Consider the following 18,166-nt stretch of genomic DNA (forward strand, 5'->3'; position numbering starts at 1 on the left):
TGGCTGCCTGTCTCCCGGGCCGCGGCAGTGAGGAGAGAGGGGCGGGGCTGTTTCTCTGGGGGCCCCGCCCCCTTTGGCCCGGCGTCGCTACCGCGCCTGCGCGCTCCCGCCCGGTCTCCATCTTGGAATTGGGAGGAAGAGGGAGAGGGAGACCGGGACGAGATCTGGGCTGTGGTGCGGAGAGAGGCTGAGACCGAGAAGAGGCGAGGGAGAGAGGGTGCGGGACCGTCAGCAGCGCCTTAGCTACAGTCTTCCAGCTATTCTCGGGAGAGAGAAGGGGCAGGAGAGGAGGCTGGGGCGGGAACGAGGGCTGTCACCCTCGGACCCCGGCGTGAGAGGGGCCGTGCGGCCGGACGTCCTCGGGGTGGGCCCCCCTCTCGGTGGCCGAAGACCTGGGGCCGAGGCCCCTGGGTTCCAGATTTCCGGGCTTAGCCCCTCGCTTCTCAGATACCCAGGTATCAGCCCTCATAGTCCAGGTATCTGGGACTCCGGTCCCAGCCTCTCTAAACCTGGGTCTGTGTTTGATAGAATTTCAAGTATCTGGGATTCAGGCCCCTGCGTGCATCACTGTCCGGGGTTCACTCCCCAGGCGTTCAGATACCGGATTCAGTTTGCCCCTGTTCAGATATACGGGGCTCAGACCCCACCATCGGAAATCCGGGATTCAGCAACTGTCGCCCTCGCGGAGGGGGAGGACTGGACCGCGAGGTCAGATCGGGTTGTCACCCCCTCCCCTCCAGGGGAGGCTTCCCGGGCCCGCCCCTCAGGAAGGGCGACCGCCGAGGCAGAGGTGGCAAGGGGAAAGGCCTCCTTGCCCCTCACCCTGCTTGGCAGTGCCGCTGGAGGAGCCCGGGCGGAAGCGGAGGCGCTGGGGCACCACAGTGACCCCTACCAGGTGAGACGCTTGGGGGCAGGGGCGCGGGGCCCTGCCGAGACGTTGGACCTGGGAGGAGGAAGCCCATCTGGGCCAGTCTGCAGCCTCTGGCCAGCTTCGCCTCGCCTTGCCACGCTCTTCCCCTTCCTCTTCCCTTCATTGTGTCTGGCTGGTGGGGGACCTCAGGTGACAGGGGGCTCCTGATGTCGCCGGAGGGGGGGTGTCACACCCTAGGGTGTCTCTGCTCCTCGCAGCCACCACCTCGCCTCCTCCCTGATGAGACCCCTTTTTCCTGACTGCTTTTGGGGGTTGAATCCCATGATGGGTCGAATTGTTTTTCAGGCTTGGTCTGGTTAGGTTTCTTGTCCTTGCAAGTAAGAGTGTGTGTGTGTGTGTGTGTGTGAGAGAGAGAGAGAATGTATGTGCTTGGGGGGTGAGGGTTGCCTGGCAATATTTCCCTCCTGACCTCTTGCTGTGATGGTATAATGTCATGCATGTGTCAAGCAGTCTGTTACAAAGCGCTTTTTGATCCATTCTCTCACAAGATATACGCCCCCTTTACCCTGTGGGAACTCTTTGACTGCCATCTTCCCATTTTACAGTCGAGAACGTTGAGGCTCAGAGAGGTTGCCCAAGGTCATGCAGTGGCAGAATCAGGATTTGAACCCAAGTCCTCAGTCAGGTCTTGTCCCTGGTTGATGCTCGTTCTTGGCATCTTCTGTGCCTGGGCTTGGCCAGGGGTCCTTCGGAGAGCAAGTTAGGGTGAGGGTCAAAGATGGGAGTGAGATGAACTTGCTTTCCAGGAGGGAGGGCTGCCCTCAGGAGCTTCTGTCCCTGCCTCATACATTGTTCTGTTCTGCCAGCCGGCCGTGACCTTCATTGTTACCCCTGCTCCCAGACCTTGGCCTGGGTCTGACAGGGCTGTGTCTTCTAACAGATGATAAGTGTCCTGGCTGCCCCTAACAGTTGAAAGCCAAGCTGTTGGGGTTGGATGATGCCCCGAAGGATGGAAGCCTTGTGGTTACCCTGGAGGCAGAGAGGGCAAACCCCACACAGAGGGGGTCTGCAGAGCATGGGCTCTCATTAAACTCTCTCAGCGGCCCGTGCCGTAGTCCCTGTCCCCAAAGCCAGAGCGAGAAGTCTGAGGAACTTCAAAGCCCTGGTGCTGCACCTCCCCGATGGGGTGGACGGGCTTCGAGGCTTAGATATGAATGGATTTGGATTTGCTCACCTGCAGGGCAGAGATGACATTGTCCATCTTAGAAGGTGGGTGCAGACTGTGGAATGGCTCAAATGGTTGTAGGTGTCACGAGGAGGTTTTGCCAGTGGCTGGCCCTCCTGGCCTGCAGCCTGGGTCCTAGGTTGGCATTCCTGGGTCTTGTGCTGGTAAGGAGGTGGGGAGGATTCCTGTGGCAAGTTGTGGGCACCTGCCTCCGTGTGTGGGTGTGCTGAGGGGTGCTTGGCCCTGTGGCTGCCAGAAGCCGGGAGAAAGGGGCCTGCCTTGCAGCCTGCTGAGGGCTGGGCCCAGGGCAGTCAATCAATCTCGCAGGCTATTCTGAGTCCTCTGCACCCTGGGGGCCCCCTCCTTGCCCTCCATCTTCCAGTCGGGCTGAGGAGACGGAATTAACAACACAACAGGAAACAATGCACGGGTGGAATATAATTGCATGCTCAAAATTGTTAGGTGCTTTTAAGTAGCTAGAACTCTGCCTTGGGAGTCCAGCTCTGCTGCCGAGGGCTCAGGCTCGGGTGTGTGCTGGATCCCAACAAGTGCTTAGCCACGAGCCTGTCAGAGTCCCCTGGAGGATCCCAATTCTGATTCCCCGCAGGAACTTTCTCTAGGTGTTTGGCTGGGTGTTCTCCGTAGGAGTTCTCTCCGAGGGCTGGAGTGGTCAGGGTGGGCTTCCTGTACGAGGGTGCTAAGCTCAGGGTGATGCGCCGAGTGCACAAACCATGCAGGGCTGACTGAGGAGAGGGTGCTGGTGTCTGACCTTGGAGAAGTCCTTTTCCCCTCGGGTGCCGCTCTGACCTCACATGGGAAAGGGTGATCCTGACCCTGGGCTACTCCGAAAGCGCCGCGGTGGGGGATTGGCTTTGAGCAAGTCGCGTAACCCTGAGAGCTGCTTTCTTTGTAAAGATCCGGGTGCTGCTAACTTAGTTCATGCGGTCGTGTTGAGGGTCGAGTGAGGCGCTTACTATACCTGCTCAAAAACACCACTCACGCACGCACGGCCACCGTCCCGGAGGCACGGACAGCCCAGGGCACTTGAATGGGACCAGAGTACAGAGGCCGGCACAGCCAGCCGCCGGCCTTCCCATTCTAGATCTCCCTGCCACAGTGCCCCTGCCCTTTTGGAGAGTCTCCTGGCCCCACTGGGCCAGTACCCACTTGGAACAATGGCCGGATTTCCACCACCTCCGGCCTAGCCATTTCCTGTTCTCTTCCAGGGTGTGTGAGGTTGAGGGAGGAGGGGGCCTCGGCGCCAAGGGGAATGGGAAGATGCCTGGAGACAGCCGAGGGGGTGGGACTTGTGGGACAGGCCACGTGGGGCCGTGGAGCACGGGCTGGGAAGTAGCATCTTTTCCCCCCTCGAGGGGCTAAGTCGGGGTTCTGGCGAAAGGGGAACTTGTGGGCCGAGGGGGATGGTGGGGATGCTTAGCTTCCCAGAGTCTTCCTAGCAGTTGTAGGGACTCCAGGGACCTGGCCCCCGTGATCCGGTTGCCAGGGCAACTTGGTTTTTGTGGAGCTTTGGTATTGTTCCTGGTCTCCCCCTGCCCTTCCTCAGCGGTGCCTCCCCCTCATGTGGGAACGCGGGGAGGAGACAGCAGAAGCTGGGGGGCCTCTGCCTTCTTCTAAGCGTCCCGTCTTCCTCCTCCAGGCCAGGCCCTACTCTCAGGGCCCCCAGGGGCCACCATGCCAGCTGGGGGCCGGGCCGGGAGCCTGAAGGACCCCGATGTGGCCGAACTGTTCTTCAAGGATGACCCCGAAAAGCTCTTTTCCGACCTCCGGGAAATTGGCCACGGCAGCTTTGGAGCTGTGTACTTCGTGAGTCGGGTCTTGGGCTGGTAAAGTAGGGGTGGGGACTCCATCCTTAACCCCTGTGGACCTCTGGATGGGCCCGCTCCACCAGCGGCAACCCTTCCCGCCCTTTCTGCTGGGCCCCGCCCTCTTCTCCCGGGAGCCTTCACCACCTCTGGTCTCACCCGCAGGCCCGGGATGTCCGGAACAGCGAGGTGGTGGCCATCAAGAAGATGTCGTACAGCGGGAAGCAATCGAATGAGGTGGGGCGGGCTGCATGGGACCAGGGCGGGGAGCAGGTCCCCCCCCCCCCCCCCCCCCCGCCGCCGCCTCAGGCGCAGACTCTGCAGCCCCCTCCCATCCTGACTTCCTTCCTCCTAGAAATGGCAGGACATCATCAAGGAGGTGCGCTTCTTACAGAAGCTCCGGCATCCCAATACCATTCAGTACCGGGGCTGTTACCTGAGGGAGCACACGGCGTGGGTGAGCTGGGCTCCGCACTCTGCCTCCTCTCCTCCCCCAGCCCCCCGGCTCAGGAGCATCCTTGGCCTGGCCCAGTCTCAAGCTGCCGTTGTGGGATCGTGCGGTGGGGGGGGGGGGAGGTGTGTCTAGACCACTTTGGTTCTCAGACAAACCCACGAGCAGCAGTGTCGGTCCAGAGGGAGCAGCTGGCTCCCAGAGGGACGAGGACTGTGAGCCCATGGTAGAGGGCCTTCGGGCTGGCGGGGCTGGGGGCCCTGGGGCCTTCAAGGGATTCCGTGGGAGAGGAGGTTTGTGTCCTGGGCTCTTTTTCAGGGAGGTCCTGACTTCGGGGATTGTCCCGTCACCCCCTCTCTTCCTCCACTTGCCCTTCCTGCCTCTCATTCTTCCGGGGCATTGCCCAGGAGGAGGATGGGCTAGGAGGCTCTGTTTTTACGTCTGCCCAGGGAGCAGGGCCAGGGTAGCCGGGAACTGCTGACCTCTGACCTTTGACTCTTTCTTAGCTGGTGATGGAGTATTGCCTGGGTTCAGCTTCTGACCTTCTAGAAGGTAAGTGACTTGCTGGCTCTGGGGGGGAGAAGAGGAGAGAGGAGAGAAGCCCGTGCTGCCGGCCCGCCACGGGGCTCCCTGAGTCTGCTGTGTCCCCCTCGCTCCCCAGTGCATAAGAAGCCCCTTCAGGAGGTGGAGATCGCAGCGGTGACCCACGGGGCGCTGCAGGGCCTGGCGTATCTGCACTCCCACAACATGATCCATAGGTACGGGCAGCCCGGTGGGGCGGGGTGGGGGCACTCTGCTTCCCCTCAGCTCCCTGGGCCGCAGCCCCTGCCCAGCCCTCCACACTGTCACCTCCATGCCTGGTCTATGCTTCCGACAGGGATGTGAAGGCTGGGAACATCCTGTTGTCGGAGCCAGGCCTGGTGAAGCTGGGGGACTTCGGCTCCGCATCCATCATGGCACCTGCCAACTCCTTCGTGGGCACCCCATACTGGTGAGCGGGAGCGGTGGCGACTGGCAGTGCTCCCAGCTGGTGGGGTCTGGACGGAGGCTGAGCCTCTTTGTCCTTGCCATTCTCCAGGATGGCTCCAGAGGTGATCTTGGCCATGGATGAGGGGCAGTATGACGGCAAAGTGGACGTCTGGTCCCTGGGGATAACCTGCATCGAACTGGGTAAGGACGGCCTCCCCACTGCCCCTCCTCCGCCCTCTTCTCCACTCCTTTCTGTTCCGTCCCCTGTCCCATCCTTCTCAGATGGGCGCCCAGGCCTGCATGTGCGTGTCTTAACTTGACCTTAGAGCTGCCCGCTACAGGCAACTGTCAGAGCCTGCCAGCTCTCAGGCCTAAAGGGTTTGCGGCATTCCTGTCTTCCTGTCCAGCCCCCTGGTTCTCGACCTGTTTTGTGTGTTCGCTGTGTGCCATGCACAGTGCTAGGTTCTGAGGCCACAGCAGAGAGATTCCGGCCCTCATGAGACTTGCATTTGACTTGGGGAAGCAAGGCATGTTTTCTCTCAGTGGGACGAAAGCCAAGCGGGGAACTTCTGGGGGGCACAAATGTAAGACAGAGGACTTGATTTAGTCCCTTGGCTGAGGAAGTCCTCTGTGTAGCAGGGGTGTTTGAACAGACCTACTGGACAAATAAAACCTCTTTGAAAGATGTGGGGAAGAGCATTCCAGACAGAGAGAGTGGCCTGTGTGGGAGCCTGCGGGGAGAGCAGGCGTGGGGAGCTGAGACGAGCTGCCCTCGCCAGGAACGTGACTTGGGACGCGGAGAGGCATGAGAAGGGCCACGAGTCAGGCCCCCGGGAGCTCACGCGGCCTTGCCGCCGTTGGCAGGGTCCTCGTCTCTGCCAGCCTGCCCTGCTGAAGCAGCCAATTAATGAGATAGTACTTGTAGGGCCAAGACAGGCGCCGTTAGCAGCAGAGGTGGTTCTGTTGCCACCGTCTCCTTCCTTCCAGTCTCTTCGGTTCTCAGGCCTTCAAGATCTGCCCAAGCTCAGTGCCGTCATCATAGCCCTTGCTCGGGCCAGCAGTGGCTCCCCACTGCCTGCAAGACTGAGCCATCCCCGTCCTTCCTTGGCTGCCCCTCCACCCCCCATCATGGCCACCACCCTAGCGTGTGTCATGGCCTTTCCTACTCTCCCACCTCAGTTTGTATCATCCTCTGTCCTCGAGCGGAGTTTAGGACATGCCCTTTTGCCCATCCCCACAGTTCGTATTGACCATTCAAGGCTGGGGCCAGACGGGTGACAGAAGTGCATGGAGCAGGTCACGTGTAAGAGAAAGCTAGGCCAGTGCGTCGTGGATAGGGACGGGGCATGGAGTACTTGTGTGCTGATGGAGGCACCCAGCCAGCCTGATGCCCGGTAGCTGGTGTTCCGAGTCCCTGTTAGGGAAGCCGTGGCAAACCGTGCTCTGCTCCTGAAGAGAGGGCAGTGGCCATTTCCCTGCAGCCACGCTGCGGCAGTACTGTCAGCTCCATTTCACCACACCTCATTTTTTTAAGAGAAAAGGAAATCAAGATCACTAGCACTTCGTTATTGTTGATATTTAATTGTAAGAAGTCAGGGGCTGGCGCTGCGGCTCAGTAGATTAAAGCTGCACCCTGCAGGGCCGGCATCCCATATGGGCACTGTTTCGAGTCCCAGCTGCTCCACTTCTGAACCAGCTCCCTGCTAATGGGCTTGGGAAAGTAGCAGAGGATGGCCCAAGTGTTTGAGCCCCTGCGCCCACATGGGAGACCTGGAAGAAGCTCCTGGCTTTAGCCTGGCCCAGCCCTGGCCATTGCAGTCCTTTGGAGAATGAACCAGTGGATGAAAATTCTCTCTGTCCTTCTCTTTCTCTGTAACTCTGGTTTTCAAATAAATAATTAAATCTTAAAAAAAAAAAAAAAGTCACTGTGTAGGCCAGAAACAAACAAGGAAATGTTGTCTGGCCCACAGGGGGCTCCTGGTGTGCAACTTCCAATCCAGAGTCCGGTTACACTGCCCCTTATTCTGAAGGGTGCCCCCTGCAAGCGTCCCGGCCTGAGGGCCTCCTGCCATTCCCCCGTCTCCCTCTGCCGCCGCTCGGCACTCGGAACCTGTTCCATCTTCTCTTTCACACCCGAAGTCCCTGGAGGACAGGGCCGGATCCTTGTTTTGCTTTATCTTCCCCACAGCACTTCGCAAGCCGTTTGCTCTCGTCTGCTACCCAGCACCTGTTAGTTGGGCTAATAACTGGGTGGGCTTCCTTCTGTCTTTCTCTCGAAAGCTCTTGGCCGTGCTGCTTTCTTTGGAGCCTGTGCCACCCACATGTAGCTGAGACGATGGGGTGTGCCCCGGACAGGATGACGGGAATCGCTCGAGGTCATGTGACAAGGAAGTCGGGGAGCAGGGATTTGAGCCCAAGGCAGCGGAGTTCCACTTCAGTTTCCCTTCTCACCTTCTCCCACTTTGTCCGTAGCGGAACGAAAACCACCGCTGTTCAACATGAATGCGATGAGTGCCTTATACCACATTGCACAGAACGAGTCCCCCGTGCTCCAGTCAGGACACTGGTGAGCACTGGGATTCCCGAAATCGGGGTTAGGCCAGGGGTAGGCGCCTGGCTCATGCCCTGCCCACCCTTCTCCCCTCCTCTGACTTCCAGGTCTGAGTACTTCCGGAATTTTGTCGACTCCTGTCTTCAGAAAATCCCTCAAGACAGACCAACCTCAGAGGTGCTTCTGAAGGTGAGCGCTTCCTCACCTCGCGTTCTAGAATGTTCTGGAAACTCGTCAGTGAAAGTAGATGCAGCCTCCATCCGGAGCTTCATGTCTGACTCCCCACCCCTGTCCCAGTGCCAGCAGGCTCCACGGTGTACAAGATTTTGTCTACCTGACCGCCTGAACTTATTAAGTAACCATTTGTTTTTCCGTCTTTTGTTAAGTAAAGATGTGTATAATTGCCAACAGCTTCTGGTCAGCATGCAGTAACCAGGGCCGCCACGCTGACCTGATGTAACTCAAGCCCAAAGCTTGAGTGTGGTTTCCTGGGGGTGTTTCTGAGTCCTCCAAGCTCACAGATCCCTGGGGACCTAGAGAGCCCAGTTGGGAACTGGCTTAGATTGCCTCATCTCGTCTGACCTGTTGGCTTTTTTATTTTTAAAGATTTATTTATTTATTTGAAAGTCAGAGTTACACAGAGAAAGGAGAGGCAGAGAGAGAGAGAGAGGTCTTCCATCCTGTGATTCACTCCCCAAATGTCCGCAATGGCCGGAGCTGTGCCAATCCGAACCCAGGAGCCTCCTCCAGGTCTCCCACGTGGGTGCGGGGACCCAAAGGCTTCGGCCATCTTCTGCTTTCCCAGGCCACAGCGGAGAGCTGGATCGGAAGTGGAGCAGCCAGTTCTCGAACTGGCGCCCATATAGGATGCCAGCGCTTCAGGCCAGGGCGTTAACCTGCTGCGCCACAGTGCTGGCCCCCACTGTTGGCTTTATAATTGGGGAGATCCCTTCCATGGCCCAAAGAGGTCTTGTGACATGTCCAAGGTCATGCAGCACCTCGGTAGAGGAGCTGGACCAGAAGCCACATCTCTGACTGTTGCTGCCTGCTAGCCATGCCTGGCAGGACAAGAGACTGACTGAGGAGGAGGGACAGAGTGGTGAGGAGGGACTGGGACAAGGCCAGTGTTGGTGAACCCATGGTGGGCATGGCACAGGGGAGCGCCTCGGGTCAGAGGGGCTGCCAAGAGCCGTGGTTGTGGGGGTCGGGGGTGTTGGCCGCAGGCCTCAGCGTTCTCTTCCCCCAGCACCGCTTCGTGCTCCGGGAGCGGCCACCCACAGTCATCATGGACCTGATCCAGAGAACCAAGGATGCCGTGCGGGAGCTGGACAACCTGCAGTACCGCAAGATGAAGAAGATCCTCTTCCAGGAGGCCCCGAACGGCCCTGGCGCCGAGGCCCCCGAGGAGGAGGAGGTGACCCAGCTCGCCCTGTGCCCTGCCACCTTTGATCCCGCCCGCCCAGTGCTGCGCTTGTATTACCCTAGCGGCTTCTCGGGCCCCTCCCTCCTGGTCTCCATGCACACTCCCCTGTCCTTCTTCCCTGCCCAACAGCCCACGCCCTGTTCGCAGGAGACGGAGCCCTACATGCACCGGGCTGGGACGCTGACCAGTCTGGAGAGTAGCCACTCGGTGCCCAGCATGTCCATCAGCGCCTCCAGCCAGAGCAGCTCGGTCAACAGCCTGGCAGACGCCTCGGACAATGAGGAGGAGGAGGAGGAAGAGGAGGAGGAGGAGGAGGAAGAGGAAGGCCCTGAAGCCCGAGAGATGGCCATGATGCAGGAGGGGGAGCATACAGTCACCTCGCACAGCTCCATCATCCACCGGCTGCCGGTACGCAGCGCCCCGAGCGGCCTGGAGACGGGAGGCCGAGCCCGAGCTGTGTGCTCAGGAGCTGCCTGGGTCCCTCCTCCCAGTCTCATGGGGTCTCCTTGGGTAACGCGCGCTGGGCCCAGTGGCCTCTGAGCCTTGGGCATCCCTTCCGCTTTCCCTTCCGCCAGGGCTCTGACAACCTGTATGATGATCCCTACCAGCCAGAGATGACTCCAAGCCCTCTCCAGCCACCTGCAGCCCCAGCTCCAGCCTCCACCACCTCTTCCGCCCGCCGCCGGGCCTACTGCCGCAACCGGGACCACTTTGCCACCATCCGCACTGCCTCCCTGGTGAGTAAAGCCATCCTCGCCGCATCCAGGAGGGCCCAGCCGTCCTTCTGAGTCCAGAAACAGTTCTTCCTCCTCCGCGCCCCGTCACGTGATCTGGTCCAGTGTCTCCCTCACTCTGGTGCCGTCTCTTTCTCACCTGATCCTCCCAGCAGACAGTGTTAGTCCCTTTGCGCAGTCTGCTGTTCCTGGCTTAAATGCCCACCCTGGGGTGTTGCCAGTCGGGCGCTGCGTGGCCCTGGGCTGTGGGGTCCCCAAGGGGCCCCAGGCAGGCCTGTGGGGTTCCATGCCCCAGAGGCAGGGGCAGCGGTCAGTCCACTGGCTCACACATGCCTTCTGGAGGAAGAAGTGGGAGAGGACAGGGTTCCAGTTGAAACTAAAGGGTTGGGGTTCGGCGGGCTGCTTGCCCCAGGCACGTGCCCAAGCACATTCATTGGCTCTCAAGTTCTGTTACAATCAAGTCGTGTCGGTCATTTTCCTCGGGTCGCAGGAGGAACAAGCCGGCTCGATGCTGCATTCAAACAGCTTTGCCTCCGTGCTTTTCATACAGCTCTAGACCATATCCCTGTGTAGCTGAATTCGCCCGGCAGCCACCTCCTCAGAGCTCTAGCCTGTGCTTGTGGCCTGTCCTTGTGGCTGCTGGGTTTGCTGGAACAGCTCTTGAGCGCCTGTGGGGCTTGGCAGACAGCTCTGTGACTTCAGCTAGTGTGAGGAGAGCGGGGCCTGACACTGGACCGAGATGGGACATCTCAGCCCAGGGTTGGTGTCAATCCAGGATCCTGTGTTCGGAGCCTGGGGTACCGTGGGCCCTCTGTGTTTGCTGAAGGGAAGGGAACCAATGTTCTAGAGACTACTATGTGTATACCAAGCTGAACCTACCTACCTCCACCCCCAGGAGGAGGTGTTATTGCCCCTTTTGTCTGGTGAGAAAACTGACACTTTGGAGAAGTTAGCTTTCTTGAGATCACACGGGTAGTAACAGGCAGAGCTGGGAGTTGAGCCCGCGTGGGTCTGAGTCACTTCTGAACTAATCCTACTTTCTGCCAGCCCGGTGCTTGCCTCATTTTATCACCTGGTTCAGTCACGGGCCTTGGAGTGGGTTAGTACCTCCGCTCTCCAGTTGGGGACCCAGGCTCAGGTTCGCGTCAGTGTGCGGCAGGTGCCAGCTGAGCCTGAATCAGTGCCTCGGAAGCCTGCGTTCTCCCCAGTGGAGCAGGAGGGCTGTGCGTGAACGAAGCGGGGGCCAGCGCTGAGCCGCGGCTCTCCCTGGCTCCCGCCGCAGGTCAGTCGGCAGATCCAGGAGCACGAGCAGGACTCCGCCCTGCGGGAGCAGCTGAGCGGCTACAAGCGGATGCGGCGACAGCACCAGAAGCAGCTGCTGGCCCTGGAGTCGCGGCTGAGGGGCGAACGCGAGGAGCACAGCGCACGCCTGCAGCGGGAGCTTGAGGCCCAGCGGGCCGGCTTTGGGGCCGAGGCGGAGAAGCTGGCGCGGCGGCACCAGGCCATCGGGGAGAAGGAGGCGCGAGCCGCGCAGGCCGAGGAGCGCAAGTTCCAGCAGCACATCCTGGGGCAGCAGAAGAAGGAGCTGGCCGCGCTGCTGGAGGCACAGAAGCGCACCTACAAGCTTCGCAAGGAGCAGCTGAAGGAGGTGGCTGGGGGCCGCGCGGGCGGGGGGGCACGGCAGGCGGGTGGGCCCTGACCCTTCTCCCCCCGCCGCCCACCCTTGCCCAGGAGCTCCAGGAGAACCCCAGCACCCCGAAGCGGGAGAAGGCCGAGTGGCTGCTGCGGCAGAAGGAGCAGCTCCAGCAGTGCCAGGCGGAGGAGGAGGCGGGCCTGCTGCGGCGGCAGCGCCAGTACTTTGAGCTGCAGTGCCGGCAGTACAAGCGCAAGATGCTGCTGGCTCGGCACAGCCTGGACCAGGACCTGCTGCGCGAGGTGGGCTCCCCCAGCGCCCAGCCTCTGCTGCCTGCTCGCGGCTCCCGGCTGCCTGCCCGTTGCCGTCTGCCGCCCTCTGTCTTACTTTGGCCTCTCTGTGCAGTGTTAGGGCTCGGCGGGGCTTCAGCACCCCTCTTTCTTCCCGTCCCCATCAGGCCCAGCTCAGAGGTCAGCCAAGAGCTAGGTTCCTTCAGGCCCCGCTGCTCCCAGCCCCCTCCGCCGAGGCACCCCGGGTGCTTGCTGACCAGGCCCTGTTTTCCTTCTGCCTCAGGACTTGAACAAGAAGCAGACACAGAAGGACTTGGAGTGTGCGTTGCTGCTGCGGCAGCATGAGGCCACGCGGGAGCTGGAGCTCCGGCAGCTGCAGGCCGTGCAGCGCACACGGGCCGAGCTCACCCGCCTGCAGCACCAGACAGAGCTAGGCAACCAGCTGGAGTACAACAAGCGGCGTGAGCAAGAGTTGCGGCAGAAGCACGCGGCCCAGGTTCGCCAGCAGCCCAAGAGCCTCAAAGTACGTGCAGGCCAGCGCCCCCCGGGCCTCCCGCTCCCCACTCCTGGGGCTCTGGGACCACCCAGCACAGGCACCCCTAGCGAAGAGCAGCCCTGCTCAGCTGGCCAGGAGGCAGTCCTGGACCAAAGGATGCTGGGAGAGGAGGAGGAGGAAGCAGTTCCAGAGAGAAGGATTCTGGGAAAGGAAGGGAGCACCTTGGAGCCAGAGGAGCAGAGGATTTTGGGAGAGGAATCAGGAACCCCTAGTCCCAGTCCGCAAAACCATGGGGGTCCTGTTGATGAGGAAGTTTGGGATCCGCCTGAGGAGGAGCTGAAGGGGCTTAGAGTCCCATCCTTGTCACCCCAGGAGAGGAGCATTGTTGGCCAGGAGGAAGCCGGGGCGTGGAGGGTGTGGGAGAAGGAGGACGGGGCTCTTCTCGATGAGCAGTTTGAGCTTGGCTGGGTCCAGGGCCCAGCACTGACTCCCGTCCCTGAGGAGGAGGAGGAGGAGGATGACGACGGGGCGCCGATAGGTACCCCTAGGGACCCTGGAGATGGCTGTCCCTCCCCAGACATCCCCCCTGAGCCCCCTCCGCTACACCTGAGGCCCGGCCCTGCCAGCCAGCTCCCTGGACTCCTGTCCCACGGCCTCCTGGCCGGCCTCTCCTTTGCAGTGGGGTCATCCTCTGGCCTCCTGCCCCTACTACTATTGCTGCTGCTCCCATTGCTGGCGGCCCAGGGTGGGGGTGGCCTGCAGGCAGCACTGCTGGCCCTGGAGGTAGGGCTGGTGGGCCTGGGGGCCTCTTACCTGCTCCTTTGTACAGCCCTGCACCTGCCCCCCAGTTTGTTCCTGCTCCTGGCCCAGGGCACTGCCCTGGGGGTCGTCCTGGGCCTGAGCTGGCGCCGAGGCCTTATGGGTGTCCCTCTGGGCCTGGGGGCTGCCTGGCTGCTAGCTTGGCCAGGCCTGGCTCTACCTCTGGTGGCCGTGGCAGCTGGGGGCAAATGGGTGCGGCAGCAGGGCCCCCGGGTGCGCCGGGGCATCTCTCGACTGTGGTTGAGGGTTCTGCTGCGCCTGTCACCCGTGGTCTTCCGGGCCCTGCAGGGCTGTGGGGCCGTGGGGGACCGGGGCCTGTTTACACTCTACCCCAAGACCAACAAGGACGGCTTCCGCAGCCGCCTGCCTGTCCCTGGGCCCCGGCGAGCTCATCCCCGCTCTGCCCAGCACCCACTAGCCCTGCTGGCAAGGGTTTGGGCCCTGTGCAAGGGCTGGAACTGGCGCCTGGCACGGGCCAGCCAGGGTTTAGCCTCTCACCTGCCCCCCTGGGCTATCCACACACTGGCCAGCTGGGGCCTGCTGCGGAGCGAACGGCCCAGCCGGATTCCCCGGCTGCTACCACGCAGCCAGCGACGACTGGGGCCCCTTACCTCCCGCCAGCCACCGCCAGGGAGTCTAACTGGGCGGAGACCCAGAGCCCGCCAGTCGCGGGCCCTGCCTCCTTGGAGGTAACCAGCTCCAGGCCAAATCTAGAGCGACGAGCACTTTATCTGCCAGGACTCAGTGAGGCTGTGCAGCCCCCAGTCCCCTCCCCACTGCAGCCCCCTCCTCAGTGTGCTTCCCGCCACAGGCCCAGCCTCCCCGGGGAGCCCAGAGGTTCCACTCTGTGTTCTGACGCCCTCCCCTAAGTTATTGCTGTCCTCCCGCTGTGTGTGTGCTCATCCTCACCCTCATCGACTTGGACCTGGGGCCAGGGGGTGCTGGGGGAGGGGGGAAGAGTCATGGTTTTTTTTTTTTTCTCCTCTTTGATTTTGTTTTTCTGTCTCCCTTCCAACCTGTCCCCTCCCCCCCACCAAAAAAAAAAAAAAAAAAAAAAAGACAAACACAAATAAAATATCTGAGCGGAACTGTACCTTTGGCCCAGGCTGCCTCTGTCTGCTTTGTCCTGCCGCCTAGCCTCCCCGGTATGCCCCCAGTCTGGACCCTCGGCCCCAGCTCCATGGCCTCTTCACCCCATCTCCGTTATCTCAGCCCCTTTCACTCCTCAGCCTCATCCTCTGCCTTCATAGCTTCATCACCACCGTGACCGCCACCAGTGCCGGGGGCTGGGCCCCGGTGAGCTTCCACAGAGCTTCTTGGTCCCACAGTTGCCCTGTTGGTGGCTTCCTGCCAGACAGCCCCTAGGTTCCAGGTCCTTCGACCTCCTTACCCACTCCCTGCCTTCTCTCCTGACCCACTCGCTACACGGTTCCCTTGTTGGGGAGCGGAGTTTGTCTCTTGCACCAGGCATTACCCTAGAGGCTTGGGGGATGGGACTGCAAGCCGTCCACAGCAGGGATGGCGAGCTCGGGGGCCAGGCAGAGAGTGTGGGCCTGCTAACGGGGTTGGTGTGGGCTTGGAGCGGGAGCCAACAGCGGAGGGGCCGCACTGGGATGTGGATCTGGTCAGGGTGGCCGCTGCGGGCCTGTCGAACTTGTCAGGCCCTCTCTGGCCGCCTCCCTTGCCCTGTTCCCTCTGTGGCCTGAAACAGGGCAGCCCCTTCTTATCCACCTCTCAGCTCGGTGCTTCTCCCTCCCTGCCTTCCTCCCTGGGTGTTGCACCTGGGACTTCCTCTGTCTCTCTCCAGTTGTGTCGCTTTCTGCCCTGGGTGTGTGTGCGTGTGACTCCGTCCCGTGCACCTCCTTGTGTTTGCTCACATGCTTCTGTCTCGAGGTGGCGTTCTCCGTCTTTGCATGGTGCACGCTGCTTCTGTGCACTTGGTGCCCTCCAGAGCCTCAGTTTCCTGTCCGTGAACTCTGACCTTCCTGCTCGTGGCATTCCACCCGACTCCAGACGCGCTCTCGGGACCTGTCTTGTTTTCTCTGCATCTCTTGCCCATCGAGACCCTGCTGATCCTCTCAACACAGTCCCATCTCGTGTCTGTCTGTATACAGCTCCCCCCGCCCCCTCTGTCTAACATGTTTTCTGTTTCTCTCCCTCTCCCTGTCTCTGCTTCTGTCTCCTCTCCTCCTCTCTCTCTTCTCCCCTCTTCCCCCGGTTGTTCCTCCTCCTCCTCTCCCCTGCCCCGTCTCCCTTTGATCCATTCCACTGCGTAGTCTAAGGAGCTGCAGATCAAGAAGCAGTTCCAGGAGACATGCAAGATCCAGACCCGGCAGTACAAGGCCCTGCGGGCGCACCTGCTGGAGACCACGCCCAAAGCCCAGCACAAGAGCCTCCTTAAGCGGCTCAAAGAAGAGCAGACCCGCAAGCTGGCGATCCTGGCCGAGCAGTACGACCAGTCCATCTCCGAGATGCTCAGCTCGCAGGCGGTGAGGCCTGGGGTCCTGGGAGGGAGCGTCTGTTTCGGGCTTAGCGGTGGGGTGTGGGCGGAGCTGGAGCTCAGGTGGTCTCTCGCTGTTGGTGGTCTTGGCGATGGTTCTGTGGTTTTGTATCCACCGCAGCGGTTTTATTTTCCCTCTTAGTATTCTCTTAAGGTCTTACCAAGCCAGCCTGCCTACTCTGCTGAGAGCCACCAAGGAAAAGAGTGGCGCTAGTCTTTCCCTGGGCCCGAGTGAGTTCTCTGTGTGAGCAGGGAGCAGGTTCAAATGGGTGCGGCCCTCAGGCCTGTCTACCCACGCTTCTGAGGATTTCAGAGACTGCTGTGGTAAAGTCGCCACGCAGCAGCCCAGGAGTGGGCCGCGTAAAACGTCCCTGGAGCGCAGAGCCCCTGCTCCGCCCAGGTCCCCCCTCTCAGAGGTAACGCGCTCAGAGTTAACGGAGGGTTTTTCCAAAGCCTATTTTGGAAAACTCTGAGAACTTTAAGCACAAAGGGAATCACACCTTATGCGCTGGTCTCTAACTTCCTTTTCCTACGGAGTATTTCTAAACATCTTTCCCCGTCAGTACACAGATTTTTTTTTACAGCATAAAATTTCCCGTGGGTTGGCTGTACCATCATTTACTTAACCCATCCCTTATTGGTGGACATTTAGGTTGATTCCAGTATTTTGCTCTCGCCCCGCCTCCGAGAACAGCTGGAGCACATGTGCAAGTATACCTGGGGCATAGATTCCTGCGAGTGTAATTGCTGTGCCGCAGGGTACGACCCTCTTCCGTTCGGATAGAGCCCGACACCGCCGCTTCTCGAAACCTTAGGGCCCAGGCCTACCTGGGGCAGGGGAGGATTGTGGGGCAGCGGCGGAGGCCCCTGACACCGGCGCCTCTGTCCTCCAGCTGCGACTCGACGAGACCCAGGAGGCGGAGTTCCAGGCCCTCCGGCAGCAGCTGCAGCAGGAGCTGGAGCTGCTCAACGCTTACCAGAGCAAGATCAAGATCCGCACGGAGAGCCAGCACGAGAGGGAGCTGCGGGAGCTGGAGCAGAGGGTGGCTCTGAGGCGCGCGCTGCTGGAGCAGCGGGTGAGCGGCTGGGCCTCCCGGGAGGGGCGGCCGGCCGCCTGCCGCCTGCCGCCCTGGGCTCTCTAACCTCCCTTCTGGGTACCCAGGTGGAAGAGGAGCTGCTGGCCCTGCAGACCGGGCGCTCCGAGCGGATCCGGAGTTTGCTCGAGCGCCAGGCCCGGGAGATCGAGGCCTTCGACGCCGAGAGTATGAGGCTGGGTTTCTCCAGTATGGCTCTAGGGGGCATCCCAGCCGAGGCTGCTGCCCAGGGCTACCCCGCCCCGCCCCCTGCCCCTGCCTGGCCCTCCCGCCCTGTCCCCCGCTCCGGGGCGCACTGGAGCCACGGCCCTCCCCCGCCAGGCATGCCCCCTCCTGCCTGGCGGCAGCCGTCTCTACTAGCTCCCCCAGGTCCCCCAAACTGGCTGGGGCCCCCAACGCAGAGTGGAACGCCGCGGGGTGGGGCCCTGCTGCTGCTCCGGAACAGCCCGCAGCCCCTGCGGCGGGCGGCCTCCGGGGGCAGTGGCAGTGAGAGCGTGGGCCCACCCGCTGCCGCCGTCCCCGGGCCTCTGAGTCGCAGCACCAGTGTTGCTTCCCACATTCTCAACGGTTCTTCCCACTTCTATTCCTGAAGTTGGGCGGGTGAGCCACGTGGGGCAGGGACAGGGGTGGGAGGAGCCCGATCCGAGCAGGCAGTGAGCTTGAGGCCTACTCAAGGGTGGGGGACAGGATGTTGGCTCCAGCTCCCCTCCAACCGCCTCATCTCATGAGCTTCTTGGGGCTGGCCAGTGGCCCTGGGCCAGCTGGGGCATCGGATGCCACAAGGCTGCCCGGGAGCCCTGCCTCCCCACCATGGTGCCAGGGTCTCCCTCCATCACCGCCTGGGACAGGAGGGAGCTGTGCGTGTCAAATATTCACTAGTCCCCTGGGGGCGGGGAAGGGTGGGTCTAGATTATTATATCCAGAGAACTATACTACCCTCACAGGGGGGCATGGACTCGGGACGGCAGGGCCCCCAGACCTGGGACGTGGCAGAGCAGGTCTGGGCCCGAGGCGGGGAGAATGGGAGGCCTTCCTCGGCAAGAAGGATCCGGATGGGGTCTTGGGGTCAGGATGCCTGGGTGTCTCCATTCCCTGTGCTGTCTGACGTCCTGTGCTGTCTTGTCCTTTACCTTTTTTTTTTTTTATTGGGGTTCGGGCTGGGGCGGGGGAACAAGGGAAGGACCTTGGAAAGGGCCATCGGGGGAGCCCCTGTCAGCTGGGGCAGGCACAGAGCCCCAGGCAAGCTTTTAATAAACTGTTGGTTATTCTAACAGGTCCCAAGCCTCA

The 18,166-nt window shown here is 61.2% G+C and overlaps 1 protein-coding gene across 4 annotated transcripts; it reads left to right on the forward strand.

Annotated features, from left to right (window-relative positions):
* Positions 1–33: 33 nt before the first annotated feature.
* TAOK2 (TAO kinase 2) lies at positions 34–18,155 on the forward strand. Of its 4 annotated transcripts, none has more exons than XM_017342554.3 (19): positions 45–895; positions 3,754–3,920; positions 4,085–4,156; positions 4,275–4,376; positions 4,877–4,922; positions 5,032–5,128; positions 5,248–5,361; positions 5,449–5,540; positions 7,812–7,905; positions 7,998–8,079; positions 9,137–9,304; positions 9,443–9,721; positions 9,889–10,050; positions 11,330–11,695; positions 11,779–11,982; positions 12,254–12,493; positions 15,562–15,774; positions 16,679–16,861; positions 16,948–18,155. In XM_017342554.3, the coding sequence occupies exons 2-19, from the start codon at positions 3,789–3,791 to the stop codon at positions 17,467–17,469; spliced, it is 3,168 nt and encodes a 1,055-aa protein (XP_017198043.2). In that variant the 5' UTR covers positions 45–895; positions 3,754–3,788; the 3' UTR covers positions 17,470–18,155. The 4 variants fall into 4 exon arrangements, with proteins under 4 accessions (XP_017198041.3, XP_017198042.3, XP_017198043.2 ...); XM_008257937.4 differs by having other exon boundaries at positions 47–895; positions 9,461–9,721; XM_017342552.3 differs by lacking the exons at positions 15,562–15,774; positions 16,679–16,861; positions 16,948–18,155 and having other exon boundaries at positions 34–895; positions 12,254–14,378.
* Positions 18,156–18,166: the final 11 nt, after the last annotated feature.

Source organism: Oryctolagus cuniculus, chromosome 19, assembly GCF_964237555.1.
Source record: "Oryctolagus cuniculus chromosome 19, mOryCun1.1, whole genome shotgun sequence".
Lineage (NCBI taxonomy): Eukaryota > Metazoa > Chordata > Mammalia > Lagomorpha > Leporidae > Oryctolagus > Oryctolagus cuniculus.

Excerpts from the sequence above, each read along its gene's own strand:
- TAOK2 (XM_017342552.3), top strand. The coding sequence starts at position 3,789 with ATGCCAGCTGGGGGCCGGGCCGGGAGCCTGAAGGACCCCGATGTGGCC. Across the intron at positions 8,080-9,136 it reads CCTCAGAGGTGCTTCTGAAG|CACCGCTTCGTGCTCCGGGA; the intron begins GTGAGCGCTTCC and ends CTCTTCCCCCAG. Across the intron at positions 11,983-12,253 it reads ACCAGGACCTGCTGCGCGAG|GACTTGAACAAGAAGCAGAC; the intron begins GTGGGCTCCCCC and ends CTTCTGCCTCAG.